Source organism: Furipterus horrens, unplaced genomic scaffold (assembly GCF_987537825.1).
Source record: "Furipterus horrens unplaced genomic scaffold, mFurHor1.1.pri manual_scaffold_11, whole genome shotgun sequence".
NCBI lineage: Eukaryota > Metazoa > Chordata > Mammalia > Chiroptera > Furipteridae > Furipterus > Furipterus horrens.
In genome coordinates, this window is record NW_028327181.1 from 92,791,573 (window position 1) to 92,813,872 (window position 22,300).

The 22,300-nt window shown below is 36.5% G+C and overlaps 1 protein-coding gene across 1 annotated transcript in view; it reads right to left on the reverse strand.

The window, feature by feature from the left end:
• LOC149998868 (ABC-type organic anion transporter ABCA8-like) overlaps positions 1-22,300 on the reverse strand; it is a 65,361-nt gene that overhangs the window by 19,144 nt on the left and 23,917 nt on the right. The window contains exons 11-23 of the mRNA XM_090257310.1: positions 20,908-20,966; positions 20,040-20,150; positions 19,147-19,322; positions 18,555-18,674; positions 18,167-18,305; positions 17,475-17,565; positions 13,495-13,634; positions 11,123-11,242; positions 9,165-9,363; positions 7,464-7,630; positions 5,166-5,299; positions 4,539-4,676; positions 1,337-1,441 (exon numbers count right to left, since the gene is read on the reverse strand). Of these exons, the coding sequence (XP_090113436.1) occupies positions 1,337-1,441; positions 4,539-4,676; positions 5,166-5,299; positions 7,464-7,630; positions 9,165-9,363; positions 11,123-11,242; positions 13,495-13,634; positions 17,475-17,565; positions 18,167-18,305; positions 18,555-18,674; positions 19,147-19,322; positions 20,040-20,150; positions 20,908-20,966 (1,699 nt within the window). The remainder of the gene's footprint in view (positions 1-1,336; positions 1,442-4,538; positions 4,677-5,165; positions 5,300-7,463; positions 7,631-9,164; positions 9,364-11,122; positions 11,243-13,494; positions 13,635-17,474; positions 17,566-18,166; positions 18,306-18,554; positions 18,675-19,146; positions 19,323-20,039; positions 20,151-20,907; positions 20,967-22,300) is intronic.

Genomic DNA, 22,300 nt, shown 5'->3' on the forward strand with positions numbered 1-22,300 from the left:
CCTTTGAACAAGATGCCTTAGCATTTTAATTTGCAGACACATTAACAAGTCATTTGGATTCACGAAAGAGTGTCTGGAAGTGCAAATTTATAAATAGTCAGTTAAACATTGCGCTTTTTACTTCTCTAAGTTCTCAACATTTTCAAAGTATCATTTCCTTTTATTTCAACAGTCTCTTTTTTACTAACTTGTAAAAAACATAATTTTCCAACAATAAAAAGTACCCTATGAAGTATACAGTTGAATGAGGGTTGACAAAGGCATATGTTACTCTGTCACAATCATAATCAAAGCATAGAACATTTCTCTCCCTCCCTCCCACCAAATTCCCCATGCTCCTTTGCAGTCAAGAGCCTTTATTGCTGGTTACAAGAAACCACTGCTGTGTTCTTTGCCTTTAAGGATTAGTTTTACCTTTCCGAGAACTTCGTACAAATGAAAAAATTCAGTGTTTACTCTTCTGTATCTCATTTATGCCGCTAAATTGGTTAGTTGTCTCTACTTTTGTATTGCTAACTATAACCAAATCGATCAGTTCACAGCTTGATGGACATTCGGGCTGTTCAGGTTGTTAAGTTTTCTTCATGTTGTTGACATAAAGCTTTTGTTATATATTTATGCATTGTGAATATTTTTCTCCAAGCCCACAGCTTTTTATTTTCTTATTTAGTGTTTTGCAAAAACAAATGGTTTCAACTTTGATGAAGTACAAAGATATTGTTTTCTTGTATGGTATATGCTTCCTCCATCCCACCTAAGAAATATTTGCCTGCCATCAGACCTATGAATCATTCCAAAACAATTTTGTGTATGGTGGGAGGACCATATTGAGAACTTTTTTTCTTTTCATAACAGTATCAGGTTGCTTCTATTCAGTCTGCCTAAAAGACCACTCCTACCTCATTTGAATTCCCTGACAGTTTTTTATTGAAAATCAATTGATTATATGGATTTATATCTGAAATGTCTATTCCATTTTACAAATTTATATGATTATCCTTAATTCATATAACACATTCTTAGTTACTACAACTAGAGTATTCTTTGAAGTCAGAAGCATAAGCCTTCCAACTTTGTGTTTCTTTTTCAAAGTTATTTTATTTTCAGTTCTTTGCATACTCATATAAACCTTGGAATCATTCTGTATAGTCTATTTATTTATCTCTACATTTATATTTCCCCTTATAAAACTTGCTATTTTTACAACTTAGGATTTATGTCTGAATTTGCTGTTCAGTTAAACATTTATAAATAACCTCGTGAAAAATCCTGTAATTATACTGCCTTCAGCATGTACCCATACAAAGTCATGACAGTCTCAGTTACTCACTGTTACCTTATAATCACTAATGCTGCCCATGGCAATATAAGGGGCATAGCTGGATGAGAAAAACCACCAGAATGCGGAAGGCATCAGGAGTGCATATGAAGGAGTCATTTCCTTTTGAAAAGACAAAGAATATAATGAGCTGAATGAACAAATACAAAATTCATTTTCTGGCATGCATTTTTAAAAACATTAAACAGATTATGTCTAACCCTGCCTGATGCCCTTTTTGTTACCAAACTCTTTCACTATGCATCCAGTTTTAAAGCTGGACTTTCAGCGCGATACACACATTTGTGGGTAAGGAAAGCGATGAAAAGCAGGTGAATGAATTACTTATGGGAAGTAATATGAGTAAGACTGTTCCTTTTCTCACATTAGGCTTTTAAATGGAATCTGATGCTAAGTAATAAATAATGATAATTCACAGTTGAAACATTCAGTTTTCTAACTGGTCTTTATAATTGTTTTAAATATAATAGCTTGACTCAAAAATCACATCGCATATTTTATGGGCACAGTGATAGTGAGTTATCTTTTTAGGCACACCCCGAGACCAGGTAAGTATTGGTTGAGGATTCAAAAGTAGAGAGGAGGTACGAGAAGGGACGTAAACTGCCAAGGAAAACCTTTGTCCTTGTTTGCACCTAGGACTACTCCTGTTGATAACCATCTTTAAGGACAGAATATTCACAAATCCTCTTAGTAACAGGCCCCATTGTTTCATGATTCACATAGTTGTAGTCTGAGCAAGCACATTACTGAAAAAGTTAGAACCAGAGCCTGGTCATCTTCAGCCTGGCCGTTGGAGACACACTTGCTCTGCACAGAAGGGTGGGATTTAAGTTACTGTCAGAATCCTCCCAGAACGCCTGCATGCGGGGTGGGTTCAGTTCGTTCGGCAGCCGTCCGTCTCGAGAGACGATGGTGTAGCTTCTTAAGAGTCTATCTGCACCGCCGAGAATGGCTGTGCAGTCCGACTCGGGAGTGACACGGTATCTGTCTCCTCCCGTGTTGAATCGACATCTGGAGTGTCCTCTCCAGTGAAGCTGAAGCTACAGAGCCTGGGCAGGGTGATATGGAGGGTCTGCTGTTGCCCATGCAGCAGACCCCCCCTCTCTTCGCAGCTGAAGGGTCCAAGGGAAAGACGGAGTCAATACAGCTTGGCTTCAGGTGCGCCGCAGGAGTTGCCGGTGTTGACTACAACGTCAAACCACCTTAGGGACTCCGGCTCCGGATTTTCTGTCGGGGTTTACTCCCTTAGCCTTTCCCCTGAAGAGGTATGCCGCAAGGCAGCGGAGGTTTTTTGGAGTCAGAGTTTTCCTTCTCTGATGTGCCCTGACTGGAAGATCGAACCAGCGACACTTAGCTCGCAGGCCGACGCTCAATCCACTGAGCCAAACCAGCCAGGGTCCAGTGGGTTCAGTCGTCGTCGTCGGCAGCCGTCCGTCTCGAGAGACGATGGTGTAGCTTCTTCAGAGTCTATCTGCACCGCCAAGAATGGCTGTGCAGTCCGACTCGGGAGTGACATGGTATCTGTCTCCTCCCGTGTTGAATCGACATCTTGCGATGACGCTGAAGCTACAGAGCCTGGGCAGGGTAATATGGAGGGTCTGCTGTTGCCCATGCAGCAGACCCCCCCTCTCTTCGCAGCTGAAGGGTCCAAGGGAAAGACGGAGTCGATACAGCTTGGGTTCAGGTGCGCCGCAGGAGTTGCCGGTGTTGACTACAACGTCAAACCGCCTTAGGGACTCCGGCTCCGGATTTTCTGTCGGGGTTTACTCCCTTAGCCTTTCCCCTGAAGAGGTATGCCGCAAGGCAGCGGAGGTTTTTTGGAGTCAGAGTTTTCCTTCTCTGAGGTACCCTGACTGGAAGATCGAACCAGCGACACTTAGCTCGCAGGCCGACGCTCAATCCACTGAGCTAAACCAGCCAGGGCTGGGTTCAGTACTTGGTGGGAAATCCATTGACTTTGGGTAGGACAGAAGCAAGGTTTGAAATGACTTGCCCGAGTAGGCAAATTTAAATAGAATATAAAATGAATTGCTGGAGATGTTGAAGTTAGATGCTGGGCACATAAATATATGGTTAATTGAGCTGGTTGCTATCATCACACTCACCCCAGCTAAAGAGGATGCTTTTATAGATGAACACCCAAGGCAATATCTCAGTTATTGTAGCCTGCCTCAGAAACCAGAACTCTGAAAGAGCCTTCACAGTTATATGGGAAGAGAACGAAATAAACCATACTCTATATTCTAAAATTAATTAATATTTGATGGGTGACTAAAACTTTTTGCTTTCAAGATTAAGTTTCTTACATACCCTTATTAAAAGGAATCTTTATTTCCTGAGCACACAGTCATATATGTTGTAAGAAAATAATTCAATATCTTTCTGGAGCATGTGAAATAATTATGGATACACAGTCCATTTTATATACACATGGATTGATGGTTGTTAGCCATATATATTATTATAAAACCTTATACTTGAGTGGGAAATAGATAATTTCTTGACCTCTGATACTGATTTAGGTATTTAACAAATGGAACATTTTCATGTTCTAGTCCCTATCCTTTCTACAGGGTATTGTACGGTGTTAAAGATACATGCCGAAAGAATGCTTAGGAAGAAGAAATATATTTAGGGAATAATCAAAAAGAATAATTACACACTCTGATAGCTATTCTGGTTTCCAAACTTAAAGGGCTCTGTACAGTCTAATCACCTGGGCTTTTTTTCAGAAATAGGATTTTTTTTCCTATATGAGAAAGCTGCTTTGGTCTAGAGTAGGCCCTAGGAATTAATATTTTTGACAAGGAACTAGGTCATTCTAATGTAACCAGTCTCCAATTCTAGCCTGAATTTGACCTAAGTTTTTTCCTTTTGTAGCATTTATAAAAGTAATAATAAGGCTTCTACCTTTTCTCTCTTTCCTTTCTTTTATTATTTTTCTAGTCACAGTGCTGTGTGATTTCATTTCATTTCCTCACTTTCTCTTTGAAAATATATTTTGTTAGTTCTACTTTGCATTAAAAAAAGAGAAGTTCTGAAAATCATGTTGATTTCCCAAAGCCACAGAGCTAGCATGAATCCAAATGCTAATTTATCATGTAATAGCTTACTCAATAAGAATAAAATTCCAGCACGTAAAAGTATGATCTGGGAGATTCCTGATAGAGGAGAGCTCCTCAGATTATATACTTACCCCCAAAATTGTAGTTCTGTTCGTTTGGATATATGCTGATGGTTTAGCCATTCTAAGTAGCCCGTTACTAACAATACCCATAAGAACTGGGAAGCAATTCAGTCTTTTGCTATTGCATGCTAATGAAAATCTGTAATTCTAAAATAAGAAACGCAAGGTTATAAATTCTCATAAATCTTCATTTTTTTTTTCTAAAGAGGTCAAAATTCAGTATTTTATTTTTAAAAGTCATCTTTTTAAATGGTGCTAAATAATCAGCAAAAAACCAAATACTGTGTAAATGAACCACAACATGTATATAGGCTGTATCTGATTTTCAGGACACCCGGTGTCTGTCTAATGGCTAGAGTCAAATATTATGATTGTTTAAGAACAAAACAGAAGTTTCAGAATATCTATACTTGGCAGTGGGTATTGTAGAGTATTGATTTCGCTAATGCACAGAGTTTGTGTTGGCAGACAGTGTTGGTATATGAATTATTTATCATACTAATGACTACAATTAACTAATAAATGAAAGCAATCTTTATTTTTCATTGTGTTTCCTAAATTAAAGGCTTGAGCATATTGATAGTTTATTAGCTTTGCACACTGTTAGGAAAAATTACTAAAAAGAGACCAGCATACCTTTTTGTGACCAGACACTAGGATAGCTCCATTATAAGATGTATTATCCACGCCATTACTAGTTCCAGATACATCTATTTCCAAAGCTATGTTCTGATGCTCCACAGAGTGTACAAAGTCATCAATGTTTGCTCCTAAATTGTAGTTAAATATATTAGGTATCACAAAACAAAGAAAACCAATATCAAGTTCTGCAGTGAAATTAAAATTAATGACCTAATGGAATACTTACTGGAATATAGGCCGCGAGGATATTTTTGCACACGATAACATGCCTGCTACTGTGAATAAAAATTGATTCACTTCTCATGGAATTTACTTCATAATATGTTTATTTGCTTATGGTTACTGCCCTATGGTGCATTTGGAATATATATTTTTTCTAGAATATTTCAATGAGTAGCCATACCACCAGAGGCAGATTTAACGGCGGGTGCACCAGGCATGTGCCCTGGGCCCTGACTTCTGAAGGGCCCCGCAAAACCCCAACTTTATACTTTTTTCTAATGACACCAAGTTTGGTTTCATTACTACGCTGCATAAAATGTGATTAACATGTACTTTTATTTTCCCTGTCTCTCTCTCTACTTTTTAAGAAGCCCAACATTTTCTTCTGTGCCCGGGGCCTCAACCGACCTTCACCTTCCTCTGGTTACCACTAGGCTTTTAATGACACAGATAATCCCCACTAAATAACCACCAAATTTGTTAACTCTCACTTCACTACTGTGCGATTATGTATTGATTTTCAAACTGTTTCCTGGTACAGGAAGACAACTTGAATGGCCATTTGAAACAGCAAAATTACCAATAAAAAGTATGAAAATATGGGAAATGTGGCACTAAACAGATTACAGAAAGGACATTTGTTTACAGTATGAGGTATTTGTTAACAGTGTGAGAGCTGAAATAAGAAAACAGGGTAGCTTCTTCTTCTACCTCAACTGGAAATGTGTATATCAGGCGACACAACACTTTTACATCTTTGAGCACGTCTGTGAAGGACCGCTAAAGTGCCGTGAGTATTGGATTTGCGTCTAGAACTAAATTTTAGTGAGTACACAGTTTTCAAATACATAGCCAGTGAATAATGAGGACTGTTTACCTAATAAGAGATTTGTGTTTAGAATATATAATAAAAAAACATATAAGCAAGTTTTTAAATGGGAAAAGAAGACATTTCTCCCCAAAAGATATTCAACTGGTCAGGAAGCACATGAAAAGATGCTCAACATTGTTAGCCATTAGAAAAATGCAAATTAAGCCACAACATACGACTTGACACACGCTAGGATGGGTCTGATAAAAAGACAGAAAATAACAAGTGTTGGCAAAAATGTGTAGAAATCAGAATACTCACAAAATGTTAGTGTAAATGTAAATTGGTGCAGTCACTTTAAAAAATAGTTTGGAAGTTCCTCAAAAAATTAAACATAGTCACCATATAACACAAAAATTCTACTCTTAGGTTTATATCCCAAATAAATGAAAACAAAAGCAAACAAAAAAAACCCCACATCACATTCATATAAAAACTGGTACATGGATATTTGTAGCAGTATTATTCATTATAGCCAATTGTTGAAAAAACCCCAAATATCCACCCTCTGATGGATAATAAAATGTGATATGTCCATTCAATAGACTATTATTCAATAAAAACAATAAATAAAGTAATGACACACGCTGCAACATAGTTGAACATTGAAAACATCATGTTAAGTGAAAGAAGCCAGGGACAAAAGATCATATATTGTATGAATCTACTCATATTAAGTGTCTAGAGTAGCAAATCCATAGAAATAGAAAATAAATTTGTGATTGATCAGAGCTGGGGGCAAAGTGAATGGAAATGATTACTAATGAGTATGGGATTTCTTTTTGAGATGAAAATATTCTATAATGAATGGTATTGATTACATGATTATTGTGGATACACTAACTGTTGAATTGTCCATGTTAAATGAATAAATATGGCATTTGAATTCTATCTCGAGCTGTTAAAAATGGTTTTTGTGGTACAAACTTTTTTATTTTGCAAAATGCCTTCAGATAATTTATTTCTCCTTGGCAAATACTTTATTTTTATTTTTAATTTTATTTATTTATTTGCAGCAAATACTTTCTTAATTCCTGCCCCATTTTGGGTTTGTATAGTCATCATCCCCAAGCCTCAAAAATTGTTTTGAACACATGCTGAAGAAGTACAAAGCTTATTTTTTCTCTCCTGTTTATGTTTTCTAAGGAATGCTCTGAACAATGAACGTATTGGAAATGAAGCAGTCACCACATTGTTACCTGTTTTATTGATGACTAATAATCGAGTCAGGGGATCATGTGGTTGTTGTCCAGGAGCAAGGAAGTATAAGTGAGGAGAAAGCTCCCAAGTGTAACTCTTTTCATATAGTGCCATGACGATGTAATCCCAAAGAAGAGGGAAAATTCCGATTCCTAGAATCAATAGCCTACGCAGAAGAAAATTGCCAATGTGAATGAATGCACAGTCATTTCCTAACCTTTTAAAACTGTCTAGGCAGATTATAACTTAATGAGATCAAGAAATAAAAATTAAGTACATAGCTCTCTGACTCATTTATGGAGTATTCTGTTTTTTTTTGTTTTTTGTTTTTACCTCTAGATTAGACATGATAAAATATAGATTTATCCTTATGTTCATTTCTTGTTCCTCTCTGGCCATTAGCTACTCTGCACATTTTCACGGGATATGTGTCTTTTAACTCCACGTTCGGATTCTGCCTTTCCTTGAAATTTCACTATGGTGTTAATTCAGCAACACTTTGTTCAAGTTTCTTCATGTTCAATCTTCTTCACACAGCCCCTATTTGTCTGAGTGATGACTGCATGATTTCCTGACTCTCCAGGCTTGAATTTTCAATTTTGTTTTACTCTTTATTTTCCTGTGTTCTCCAAATAAGTTGAATTTTTTTATTATACATGCATTATATCTTATTTTGGAACCTTTCTCCACTCTTAATTTCTAATTTTACAGTGTTACGTCTTGTCGCAATTCTTACTAATTGACTGGCATCTCTCAAGACACTTACGCAGTGTTGTCAGATTAATGGTAAAAATTTTCCTTAAGTTATGCTAATCTTGTCAAAGATCTCAGTGAATTCTCACTATTTATTTATTTAGCAAGGACTTATGGAGATTCTATTATGTGCCAAGTTTCCTCTTTCTTTTAAAAAAAATATTTATTTGTTTGCTTATTTATTTATTTATTTTTAGAGAGTGGGGAAAGGAGAAAGAGAGGGAGAGAAACATCACTGCGTGGTTGTCTCTCACTTGCACCCACAACTAGGGACCTGATGTGCAACCTAGTCACGTGCCCTGACTGGGAATTGAACCAGCGACACTTGGTTTGCAGGCCAACACTCAATCCACTGAGCCACAGCAGCTAGGGCTTCAAGTTTCCTCTTTCTTTGATGCTTAATCAATGTATTCATAGACAAGGCACTGATAGACAGTCAAAGTACTGTGGACACCAGGATGCTAATGAGAAGTGTTATCATTCTTAGGAGCTGGAATAGTGCCCATTCTGCATGCAGTAGGTATGGAGAGTGAACTATCATCACTTAAGAGGGCTGGAGGGAAGCCATGGCATCTAGGTCAGAGCAAGTAGGATATAATGGGAGAGTCAGGACTTCTCGGGAAGAGTCAGGAACACGATTAGATAACTGGCATAAAAATACTGGGAAAAAAGATGTATATTCCAATGTGTCCCTCACCTGCCATAGAAAATCTAAAGGAGAGCAAATATCACATTACTTTAACTTTTCCTCTAAACTTGCTCTGAGATATTATAAATTCTACCAGCTACTCCGCTAGTAGATAAAAACTAGGACAATGAACTGGACTATTATACATTATCTAGTTTTGTAGATGCAGAAACTAATTTCTCTTTGTTTTCTCTTGCTTTTAGACCTTAGATTCTTTTAATGCATTGACTGAACAAAAGTTATGGCACTCCATACTCACAGTAATAAAATGTTTTTTTTCTCATGCTTTAACTTTACTAGGCGGACTCTTGCCATTGCGAGGATTTGCTGTCCCCACAGAGCCACGCCGCCTACTGTTTCTCTCATCTCACTAAGTGAAGACAGAGCTTGTTCCATCTCAACAGATCGTTCTGTATCTCCCGCTTCTTCTGCTTCTGCTCCTCCCCAGATGGCAATATCTACAAAATACAAAATAAGTGATGCATAAAACCGCACTTCAGATTGAGCTTAGTAGAGGGCTTCGCTTCACCAAGGACATCACGGGTAACGTCTTCTGCATAACCGTAGGCCTTGTTTGGTATTATTGGCTGATGCCATGAACCAGATTAATAGTGGGGAGTTTCATTTCTTGAAGAAAAGGACTAGCAAGGTCTTGGATAATTTAAGTATAGACAATACATTAAAGAGGTTAAGATAACTCTGCAAGATCATCACGGTGCCTAGGTGTGGCTTGGAGACTTGGTAATGGAAACAATGATCTGGAGTGTTTACCTTGAGAAACAAGCAATTGGTGTGCTACAGACTGGGGGTTAGCTGTAAGTTAAACATAACTAAAGCAATAACCACATTAAAAATAAGTGGACGAAACATACCGCTATAAGAAACATTGTAAGTGCAATAAAAAGAAGAATTCAGTTACATGCTGTTGATAAGAAATGCATTTTAAGTTAAAAGTTCAGGCAGGCTGCAAAAAAATGTAAAGTGGCAAACACAAATTACATTAAAATTAAAGTAGTTGTATTAATACTAGGCGAATTTGGCTTCAGGATAACTGCCATTACCAGAGTTTAAAAAGGACCTTTCATAATGATAATGAAGGCAATTAATCAAGAAGACATGTTAATCCTAAATGCATATGTGCTCCATAGCAGATTAAAAGTACATGGAATAAAAATTTACCTAAAGGGAGAAAAAGATAAAAATAGACACATTTAGAATTACAGTTGGAGATTTTACTATCCCTCACTTGTAACTGATAGAAAATATAGGCAATAAGAAATCCAAGGGCATAGAATATTTGAACAACACTATCATCCAGCTAAACCAAATTGATATTTATACAACTCTTCATATAACTGATGTTCTATAAGTATATATATCCTACATGTGTACATTTGTATAGAAACACACACATGTATGCATTTATATGTATGTATGTATAAATGTTTTTAAATAGAAAAGAAATATTCACCAAAATAGATGAAATGCTGATACAAGTCTCAATAAATTTAAAATATTTTAAGTCATAGGTTATGTTTTATGACTACACTAAAAGTTCTAATATCAATAACAATAATATTTAGAAAATTCACAAGTTATTTTTACATTGAACAACATACTTGTGAATCATCAAGTATGACAATGATGTTTCATTAAAGAGGGCATGCCATCAGAGATGTAAAAATTATTGAAATAGCCACATTCAATAATGGGAGTTCCAGAAGGACGATAGAGAGAGAAAAATACAGAAAGCATAGTTGAAGAAATAGTGGCTAAAATCTTCCCAAATGTGATGAGAAACTCTACACATATAGGGAGCCCAACAATACCATGTAGGATAAATACAAGGGTGTCCACTACTGAGGACATCTTTTTTGAATTGCCAAAGCTAAAGACAGAAAGAGAATCTTGAAAGCAGTGGAAAAAAATAACTCATCATACGACGAAGTCCTTAATAAGATGTAGAGCTGACCTTCTCATCAGAAACCATGGAGACCAGCAGTCAGTGTGGTGACATACTCAGAGTGCTTGGAGAGAGAAATTTATAATAAGTTTTTTTGTCTGAAATTGCTCTTGGAAAATGGGATATGGTGAGGGTTATGAGCCTTACCCAATATTTTGTAACCATGTCTTTGGAACGGTCTCTTCTTGAAGTATGTCCTCTGCACTTGGTGGTATGAATACATTTATGTGATGCTTTTCATGCACTTTAGTTACCTGGTTTGTCAACAGCTGATTTTCCTTCTAGTTTCAGGAACACCTCATTCAAAGTTGTCATGGAAACACCGTAATTCTCAATTCCCAGCTCAGGATGGAGATCAAGATACTCATAAAGTTCTAAAAAACACAACATAGTGGCAAATGAAAACAACAAAAATCACAAGTGAACCGAGTGATTTCAAACTAAAAAGCATAAATGATAAATGTATGAAATTATACTTGTGATATACCAAACAGTTTAAAAACTAACATTTTATAAATAATATTTTCAAATCTACATATTACTTCTTTATTCCATATTGTGTTATGGCCCATATATTAACTTCTTTTGATCAAATATTAATTTATATTTATATTCATATTAAAATTCCATTTCAGTTTTTCTCTGACTTGCTTTTAAAATTTAATTAATAGTGGAACTTAATATTTTTTTCAGCTTTAAGCCTAATTAATTGAAGAGTCTTTTTCAGAGAACAGATACAAATAGGAGCCAACAAAGGGATAGAAGTAATTTTGTAAGAATTAGTTGGACTTTGTAGAATCTTCTTCAGTTCAGAAAATATCTGTCAAAGGAAGTACACAGGATATAAGTCACTTTCAAAAATCTCTGCTTTTGACTATCAAAGAAAAATTCACAGGATCTCACAGACAGAGAATGAAGAAGTGACTCAGAATTTTCTTAGAAAGGGAGGAAATTCTGATAGTATGCTCTCTAGCAATTCTGTATCCATTCATTCTTTAGTTCATTCACCAATAATACTTTTGCATCCATCATCGTCCTTAAAATGAGAAACAATGTTCCTGTCTGCATAAATTTGAATTAAAAGTTTTAATTAAATGAAGCTTAAGTAAGAGCCTAATTTAAAATCCTAGAATGATCACAGAACTCCTGTGGCGTCTACCTGGAGCTTGTCCCTGGGTGAAAGGATATGTAAAAAATCTTTCTGTCTTTTTTTTAAGTTAAATTTACTGGAGTGACATTGGTTAATAAAATTACATAGGTTTCATGTGTGCAATTCTATGATGCATCATCTGTATATTGTGTTGTGTGCACACTACCCAAAGTCAAGTCTATTTACAACTTTCTCTCTTGATTAGAATGTCATATACAGAAACATGGAGAAGTAAGATTTAAACTGCTAATGAGTATTATGTGTCATCTTTCCATTTCCCCCAAATTATCCAAACCTCCTCTAAATTATAACTATTCTAAAAAGATCTTAATTAAGGCTTGATTAACATTTTGCCTGATGGCTCTAAGGACTAACGTGTTGTCACCACGAAATGTGTATTTGAGTGACTCTCTGAGGCTAATTTCTATGTCCTTGTTGCCCACACATATGGTGAGGTTAATTATTTCAACTATTCAGTGCAGGCCTTCATTGGGCCCCATTACCAGGGAGCAGAGTCTCTGAGTGATAAACATAATGAATAATTAAAAATTAAACTCTTTATTTTGAAATAATTTTAGACTCCCATGCTGTTGTAAAAAAGAATGTAGAGATCCGTATACTCTGTTCAGTTTTCCCCAATGATAATGTCTTAAAAAGCCACAGTGCAATATCACAGCCAGGGTATTGACATTAATATAATCAAGACAGAGAACATTGCCATCACCACCATGATCATGCCAGCTAGTAAGAGCCACATGCCCCTGGCTCACCAGGGAGAGAATGGACAAAATCCACAGCTTCCTTCCCCAACCCCATTGGAAGCAAAGGCAGTAATAGCAGCCCTTGGCCTCTCTGACCAGGCTGATGGGTGGGGACTTCCTCCTGCACCAAGCCAGTCTGTGAAGATTTAGAGAGGTGCCTGCTTTATCCAATGCGCACACATCAGCTTAGACAATCAAGGAACATGAAAACCCATCAGTCAAAGATGTTCTAAACAAAGGAACAAGATAAATCTCAAGGAACTGACCCTAATGAAGTGAAGCTATATGATTTAGCTAATGGAGAATTCAAAACAGCTCTTGAAAGTGAACTGTTATGTATTGGCCTGAAAAACTCAGAGTTCTCACAAAAGTCTTGTCAAGAGAAGAACAAGCCATATAGAGTTGTTTAACATAATGGTTAAGCCAGAAGTTTTCAACCTTTTGTAGTCAAGCACAGGTATGAATAGCATATTCTGCTGCACACTACAAAGGGAATAAAGAACTAAAACAGCTCCTTAAAATGCTCAGGCCTAATGCAATAATTGAATATAATATTTCCCACAGTAGATAAAATAATCTAGTTATTGTACATCATGTTTTAAATAACTGAACACATTGTAAGCTCTCAATAAATGTTAGTTACAATAATTATCACTGATGTTATTATTATGAATAATATCTATATATTTCATTTCATGATGCTCATGTACATTACCTGGAAATCTATTTGTTGTTTCCAAGGGCAATGTATAGACAAGTTTTCCTTCACTTTCTGCTGATAATTTGGCATCAGGGATGTGCTGTGTAACAAGGGATGTTATTTTTTCTTGAACACACATTTCGTTCAACTGTAAACTGGTGTTCAAAAAAAAGATATATATATATATTACTTGACATCATCTCCAATCACATGAAGAAAATTACTAGTCTCTATGAGAAAATTCAAATAAAATCTATTGCAAGAAATAGGTCATCCAAACAAGAAAAATAAAGACAAAAAATCAAATTACATACATGTGATGGAGGAAATCAAAGAATGAGCCAATCAGAATTATGAGTCAGGTTATTCAGAGATGATACCTGGAGAAAGTCAATATTGACTTAGGTCCTTAAGGGGAGAATAGTGACTGAGAGGTCAGGGACACAACACAGCAAAGTCAAGACTCTACAGGATGGAAAATGTTTAAGATTTTTCCAAGGGAGTTTAAGTTGGCTAAACAGGACTGTTGGATTGGGCAAGAACAAGGGACTTTTGATAGGTAGGCCTAAGCACAAAACAGATTCAGTTCAATGCACTAATCCAGCGCAAATTTGTTAAGCTCTTAGGGTGTGACAGAAATTGTTCTAAATGCTGAGGGTACAATGGTGAATAAAACAGCATTGTCCTGTTCTTACAGAGTTTAATTTTGAATGAAAGAGACAGGAAGAAAAGAAGTAAAGGAATGATAAGTGAAATACTTACCAAGAGTGGTAAGTGCGATGAAGGGAACAGGGTTATAGATAGAAACTAATCATGGATGAATGGGGGTTTGGGTTGGTGAGATCACTAATTTTTCACTTTCTTTGTAGAGCTAACTTTAGAACTTTGATTAAGAACAAAAGTATCATTGAGAAAATCAGTCTACCCACTTAAAAAGACCAATGTAGAGCCCTGGTCGGGTGGCGCGGTTGGTTGGAGCATTGTCCCAAATACCGAAAGGTTGCGGGTTTGATCCCAATTTGAGGTGTGTACAGGAGGCAAATAGTCGATCTTTCTATCTCACGTGAATGTCTCTCTCTCTCTCTCCCTTCCTCTCTTTAAAAAAAATCAATAAACAAATCCGCAATTGAGGATAAAAGAAAACAGCCAATGTAGAAAAAGAAAATTAATTGAGGTCATAAAGTATACAGTAGATGAAATACAGACAACGACTTGACTTTGAAACTTCGTTTTGCCATTTGAAATGTGTTGTTATTTAACCTATCTGAACAGCTTCCTCATTAGTAAAATGGAATAATGTTTGCCGACATCTAGGGTTGTTCTAAGAAGTGAATATTAGTGACGTCTGCACTTAACAAGCCCTTAAAAATCATAGCTATTTTATTTGATCAAATACTTGGGTCAAAATTATTCTATTTACTCAAAAGGTACTAGGAACATATAAGAATAAAAGCCTATTTTAGAAGCAGTGAAATTCATTGATGGAATGAAAGAAAAAATACCACAGTTGTTCTCCAGGATGATGCTGTCAATTCATGAAGAACTTAGAAGAACTTGTGGTGGGCACTAGAGAGCACTGCATGAACAATACACGCTTACAAGCTTATAGCCCAGAGGAGGCAGTCAGCAAACTTTTTCTCTAAATAGTTAGATAGTAGATATTTTAGGCTTTGCAGGCCCGTAGATCTCCATTGCAACTACTCATCACTGCCTTTGTAACATGGAAGCAGCCCCGTCTGATATCTAAACAAGTGGGTGTGGCTGTGCTCCGGCTTCATTTACAAAAACAGGAAGTGGGCTGGATTTGGCTCATGGACCATATTTTGCTGATCTCAATTTAGAAGAAGAAATAAGGCAATTACACAAATTACTGTCCAGGAGACTCACGACTTGGTCAGAGATCCCGGCCAGCATTTTTTATTTTTGGGACATGATATGTTGCCATGCAGTGTGCTGGTCACCATCTCATTCACTTTTCTAAAACCCTTGTTTGCAACTAAGAATTATGACTCCCACTTTGTGAGAAAACTGAGTTTCAGAGAGTTTATTTAATTTCCCAGGAGAGATTAAAACAGAGTGGCTTCAAAAAACAATATATTGGGACAATACACAGAGATGTAAGACTGATAAAGGCTACAAGAGGTGGCAATCAAATAACTCTTTAGCAGTTGAATAGGTCAAAACAGGCTCAAGAAAATGTCAGATGCAGGAAATAGTTTCAAACAATGAGAAATGTAGGCCATGATATGGCATGTGCAAGGAACAAGGAATATTTCACTTTAACTAGAGGGTATTGAATGGAGCTAGGACAAATGTAGTTTGGACACGGGTAGGTAAAATGGAACCATTGGATATTTCTGTTTGCTTTGTCTTGTTGTTGTCATACGTTTTAGTTGTCAAAGTATAGATGTATAAGTTAGAGCTGTATTTTAGACAAACTGACCAATTCATGTATAAATTATAAAGTAATTTAAAATATGGATTTGGATACTAAATTTGAAATTAAAACTATGCAGGTCCCATTCCTGATTTTTGCACTTATTAACCTAGGGAACCTATAGTTTCACCTATAGAATAAAAGTAACAATGATCCTACCTCATAAAGTAGAAGATTTAAGTATCGTATCTCTGAATCAATCAATAAATAATAGCAAGAATATGCTACTATTTAAAAATAATGATAAAAAATGAGCCCTGGCTGGTATGGCTCAGTGGATTGAGTGCTGGCATGGCATGTGAACCAAAGGGTCGCTGGTTCAATTCCCAGTCAGGGCACATGCCTGGGTTGTGGGCCAGGTCCCCAGTTGGGGGTGTGTGAGAGACAGCCACCCATTGATGTTTCTCTCCCTCTCTTTCTCCATCCCTTCCCCTTTCTCTAAAGATAAATAAATAATAAAAATAAGTAAATAAATGAAAGTAATGATAAAAATAAAATGAGGAGGATGGAAAGGAAAGAAAGAACAAGAAAGAGGAGGAGGACCTGGGAGAAAGAGAAGAAACAAGGAGCCTACTCAAGAGATAATGTTAGGACTTCCGGCCAAGATGGAGGCTTAGACTGACACGCTTGGTCTCCCTCTACAACTAAAAAGGAATACAACTACCTCAAAACAAAAGATAGCTAGAAATTCCAGAAAATAAAACTACACGGAAGCCCAACATACAAAGTTATAAACCAGCAGTGCTCATCCGATGGGTGGGAGGAGCAAAATCGGGTGGTGCTGTTTCCGGTAGCAGCGGGGACAGCGGCAGGGGGAGCAATCCTGGCTGCAGTCGAGCCCTGGCAGCTCGCGACCCCAGCGCTGGGAAAGGCAGCCCCTCTATTGCCTCGGACGGTGAGGCCCAGAGGGCAGGAGGATGGATCCCGGTCTCTCAGCAGAGAATAATGGCAGGAATTAAGAAGCATAGTAGGAGGGAATGGAATAGACAAGAAGAGGTTGAGAAGAACTATATGCACAACCAATGGACATGGACTCAAAGTGGGGGGGACAACTGGAGCGAGTGGGGCCACCAGGTGGAGGGAAGCAGAGGGAAGGGAAATTGGGACAACTGTAACAGTACAATCAATAAAACATATTTTTAAAAAAGAGAGATAATGTTAAAGCCCTGGGTAACAGATGATGAGGCTGTAAAATACAATGTCAGTTGAGAAACTTCCTGAATACCTATCTTCCTTGCCAAATACTGTTTTGTGAATATATTTTCCATCACATTTATCTAAACTTTCTTGTTGTCTTATATTCTCCATCTCTAAAATCTACCAATCAATAGCTCTCATATACACATACGAATTCCATACATCTGTATCTCTCTCTCTATATACATCTATTTCTGGATATATACCTCCATAGGTAAACATCAAGTAATTTGTGTAAATGTATATACAAACACCTGTGTGTAATAATAAAAGGTTTCCTTGTGTGTTATAATGTGTTGCTTCAAGCTTCATGCCTTGTTCTACCCGTTTCTCATTCTTCAGCCTCCTCGAGTGGCTGTACCTTAAATGATATCCAATCCCCCATTTCTTCTTTAGAAAGAGAGATGAGCCTGCACACTTCAGCTTCCCTTTGGAGAGAAACACTTTCCTATCTGAAAGGGAAGAAGCAAAGAAGAAAGTTTGTTAAGAAGTTGCCCATTGTTTTCCAAGAAAAGGCACATCATTGTCTACGTGATCCAACTCTGATTCAGGAACTTCTACATTTTCAAATGAGGACATCATAAGGAGTCATTGAAATAGACATATTTTAATCTTATTCATGTACTTTAGGATGTTGTTTTGCCTTCCAACCAGTCAGAGGGATTACGTGTATAACTTCTAATATAGAATATAGAGCACCACCACATTATACATATTCATGGGCCAACCGTCAAAATTATCTGCATATATCAAGTTGATTTAATTCAATTTTGGGTAAAAGGATTAATGCCTTTGAATGTAGACTCTAACATATTTAGAAAGAAGTGAGTTTCCTGGCAGATCATGCCCCTGTGTAATCAAAGGATTAAAAATTATAGGAGGTACATGGTTGGGAGTAAGAGTCTTGGGCCCAGTTTGTATTATTACCAGCTTTTCAAATGGCCAGACATAGCTAGTTGACCAGGTTACAAAATACAGCTGCTCAGCAATAATCCGTCTTTCTCAAATCTCATAAAATCTTCATCATGATACTTAAATGAAACCAGCAATTACCAGCCAGGATGTCAGCCTCATCCATGAACTGGGTACTGAAGAGGATCACATGGTTCATTTTCCGCTCCTTTAGCAAGTTCCACACTTGATGCCTTGAAAAGGGATCCAATCCGGCAGTTGGCTCATCTAATACCAAAACCTGCAGAGGAGGGGTAAATATAAACAAACTTTGCCACAAGGTATAGAGCTTTTCCAGAAAACATGGTGAAACTATATTGTTTATATTTCAAAGTGCATTGTGGTTAGGATTTTGTTCTTATATTTAATGTCTCATTATAAACATTTTTATCACAGGCGTCCTTTGCAAATAAAAGGTTTGAACTACTACCAAAACTGAAAGTTTCATTTTTAAAAATTTGAAGCCATCTCTAAATTTCCTCTGACTTACCTGAGGATCTCCTAAAATGGCAATCCCAAAGGTGAGTTTCCTTTTCTGTCCACCACTTAAGTTTTGAGCAAGGGTATTTTGAATATTTTTCATTTCCAATTGCAGCAACACTCTTTGTACCTAACCAAATGACAACATTTGTGTCACAAACCGAGGTTTTCTTTCTTTCTTTCTTTTTAAAAACATTTATAAATATAAGACTGTAAAGTGTAATGGTTAAAAGCATGGATACTGAACCAGACTGACTAGATTTAAATATTAGTCCACATTAACTAGCTGCATAGCCTTGGTCAAGTTACCTGGTTGCTTGACCCTCAGTTTCCACCTATGTAAAATGAGAATAATAATAGAACCTACCTCATAGACTTGGGAGGTACAAATGAATTATTATATTTAAAGTTAAGAATAATGCTTGCATATTGAAAATCATATGCAAATGTTAGAAATTATCTAAATTAGATTCCTTTGTCCAACTTTCATACAATGACTTTGCTCAAAGGTAATTTAATGAAAGCATAAGAATTCAATGGGAATAGAGTTAACGATCTCATTTTGACCAATACAGTACATTAGTTCAAACGTATTTAGTTACCTCTTGTTCCACTCTCTGTGGCTGAATTCCTTTTATTTTAGCAAAGAGCCTGAGATTTTCTCTCACAGTAAGAAAGTCAAATTGCACATTGACTTGTGGGCAAATTCCAGTGAGCTTGCTGATATTTTCTAGGCCAGCCATTCCTGAAAGTTTACTATTATACAATGTAACGAAACCTATAACAAAGGTTAAAAGTTGTTATCATATTACATTTAAAATTTTTCCAAGTGAAAAGTCACCATATAGTTACTAACTACATTCTAGACATATGATTTTATCTTCAAAGTTTATACAATACAATCCATTTTAGTTTTGTAGGGGGGAGACAGGTCCTTTCTGCAGCTTTTCCCATTAAGATATAGTTTATTTATCCACCCCTAACAGTAAGAAGTGGATCTATAAAAAATGAAATTTTAGTAAATGTGATATAAGCAGAGGCTGTGAAGTGCCTCTACCCTGGGGTTGCCCTTTCTTTGCTTTTGGGATCATGAACATCAATCACTGGGTGAAGAATCCCTAACTAGCCTCCTGGAGGGTGAAAGGCCATGTAGGAAGAGAGGTGCCATGGTTCAAACTAGAGCCCCATGTATATGAGTGAGGCTATGCTAAAGTGTCCAGCTCCAGCCACTTTAGTCCAGGCAGAAAAACTGCCAGGCAACCCACAGAATATGAGAAATAAGCCATGAGTTTCGGGGATGCTTGTCTTGTGGCAAAAGCTAACAGATACAATGGTAACTAATGGTAAAAATTGCATACCTTTATAGAATAGTACAATCAATTAACTTCCATTTCCCCCCACCCCTGGTAATCTGTGCTTGTGATTAATGATCAAAAGAACTTTATGTTAACAGCTGATTTATTTCTCAACCTGACTTTGGAGAAAAACCTCTTACCTTTAGTGGGAACAGATAACCCACTAAGGATGTTTAACAGTGTTGATTTTCCAGCTCCACTGTGACCAAGTATTGCAGTGATTTGGCCTTCATATATGTCAAATGCCAGATCTAGGAAGAAAAAAGAAAAGGAAAGAAGGAAAAGAGGTAGGTGGAGAAAGAAAACAATTCCAACTACAAATTTATTGTGGAGCTAAAATTGGTCTTCTTGTTTCCTTGAATGGCCATGTTTTCTAAATATGAATATACTAGGTTTAAACTAAAAAAAAAATACCTTTTTATAAATTTATATGTTGATCCTATTTTGAAAATTTGAAATTACTTGTTTTAAAGCCAGGGAACATGTCTTATACTCCTCGGTTTACTGACATTGCCTGGTATATGGTAGGTGGATGTTAATATTTATTGACTTGAAGGATTAATAGTTCAGCAAATTGTTATGTGGATAAAAATCCTTGATGTATATGACATTTTTTGCACAAAGTAAAAACAGAAATATCAACAATCTGGAATTACAGAAGAAAAATTTGAGTTTGTAGAAAACAACCCAGAATAGCCTTAGTATTACACAGCATATCTTTCAAATGTGTATGTGTGTGTGTATATATATATATATGTATGTGTGTGTGTGTGTGTGTATATATATATATATATATATATATATATATATATAAACATACTCAAATTTTTCTAACTTTTCTGCAGTAGGAATAATGTGTTGCAAAAGAAATTTTATCATATGGCTAAATAACTAATTTCAAATCTGAAATACCACCAGTAATTGCTCACTAAGAGCAAAACAAACAAACAAATAAATAAAATCAGAAAATTAAGATTAATGTAATAACTAAATATTATTATTTTTTACCTTTCAACGCTTCTATTTTATCAGGCTTTCCTTTATACTCTTTTGTAATATTTCTGACTCTAAAAAGAAAAGAGACTTCAAGTTATGAGCACATTCTTCAGTTTGTAATTCTAAGTTTGATTGACATGATGAATGGACCTCCTCTTCGTGGTAGAGGAAGATCTGGGATTTTACTAATTCTTCCCAGCCTTGGCTGCACATTAGTTTTACCTGCGAAGTTTTAAAAATTTACCTATGCTTGGGACCCATCACCAAATCTTATGATTCCAATGATTGAGCTGTAACCTGACATCAGTATTGAGAGCTAGGAAGCTAGACCAAGAGGTAACACGGGCATCGGAATACTGAAGGACTCGTTGTGAACTACCAACTCACTCTGGGGATATCTTTAGTGATCTTGAGTCAAGGTCATGATGGGTAAAGGAGAGGGGCAAAGGTCATAATATGAGAGCATGGGTTTACAGTCCTACCTAACAGAGCTCATCTCATCTATAATATTTAGTAGCTCTGTTACCTTAACCAATATTCATTCTAGGTAAATTTCAGCTTTTGCAACCTAAAAATTTGGAGTGCTTCAGGGTTGTGTTAAAGGATGAGTAAAATATTTCATTTTGCATGCATAGTGCTTGGTTCTTGGTAAATATTCAATGACAATTAGCTATTATAGATCTGGAACCCTAGGTATTTTATCTATTCTGTTTTATCATGTAAATATATAAATCATAAACTGAATCAAATTTATGTTTCTTACTTTGTCATCTATTCATCAAACAATTCAGGTTCCATTCATATTGAACTGCTTAGATTTTCTCATTTCTGCTTTAATTCCATTTTATCATCATTCTATAGTACTTACAGTTAGGTGCAGTGCTGAAGAGCTAGAAAAATAAACATGACCACATCAAATAAAGCCATTGCTTCGCTCCAAGCTGATCGGCTGGAGCTTAAACCTAGCTTTGGTCACAGGACAAATATAAGCATGAAAGATAAATATGGAACAGATTAAAATGAAATGGTTCTAGAAGCTCAGTAGGATGGAGTGATCTGAGACAGTTCACAGAGGACTGACAGACATGTGCTGGCCACTGATGGAGAAGTAGGCTTTGAATAGTCAGGGATGTTGAGAAATGTCTTCTTAGGTTTTTAAATTTGGAAATAAAAATTAGCAAACCCAGAAACATATTCTAAAAGGTACATCTCCCTCAATTCCCTTTGTGACTGTCTCTAGGACTTTTCTTCCTTCTCTTCCCTATTCTTTCATCCTCTTTGGAAAGGCAATACATAGAAGAGCAAAGAGAAGTTTAAAAATTGAGAGAAAAAATAGGGAGTATGACAAATGAGGTGGGACAAAGTATGAATAAATGAGTCCAGGCAAAGAAATGAGCGAGGCTGA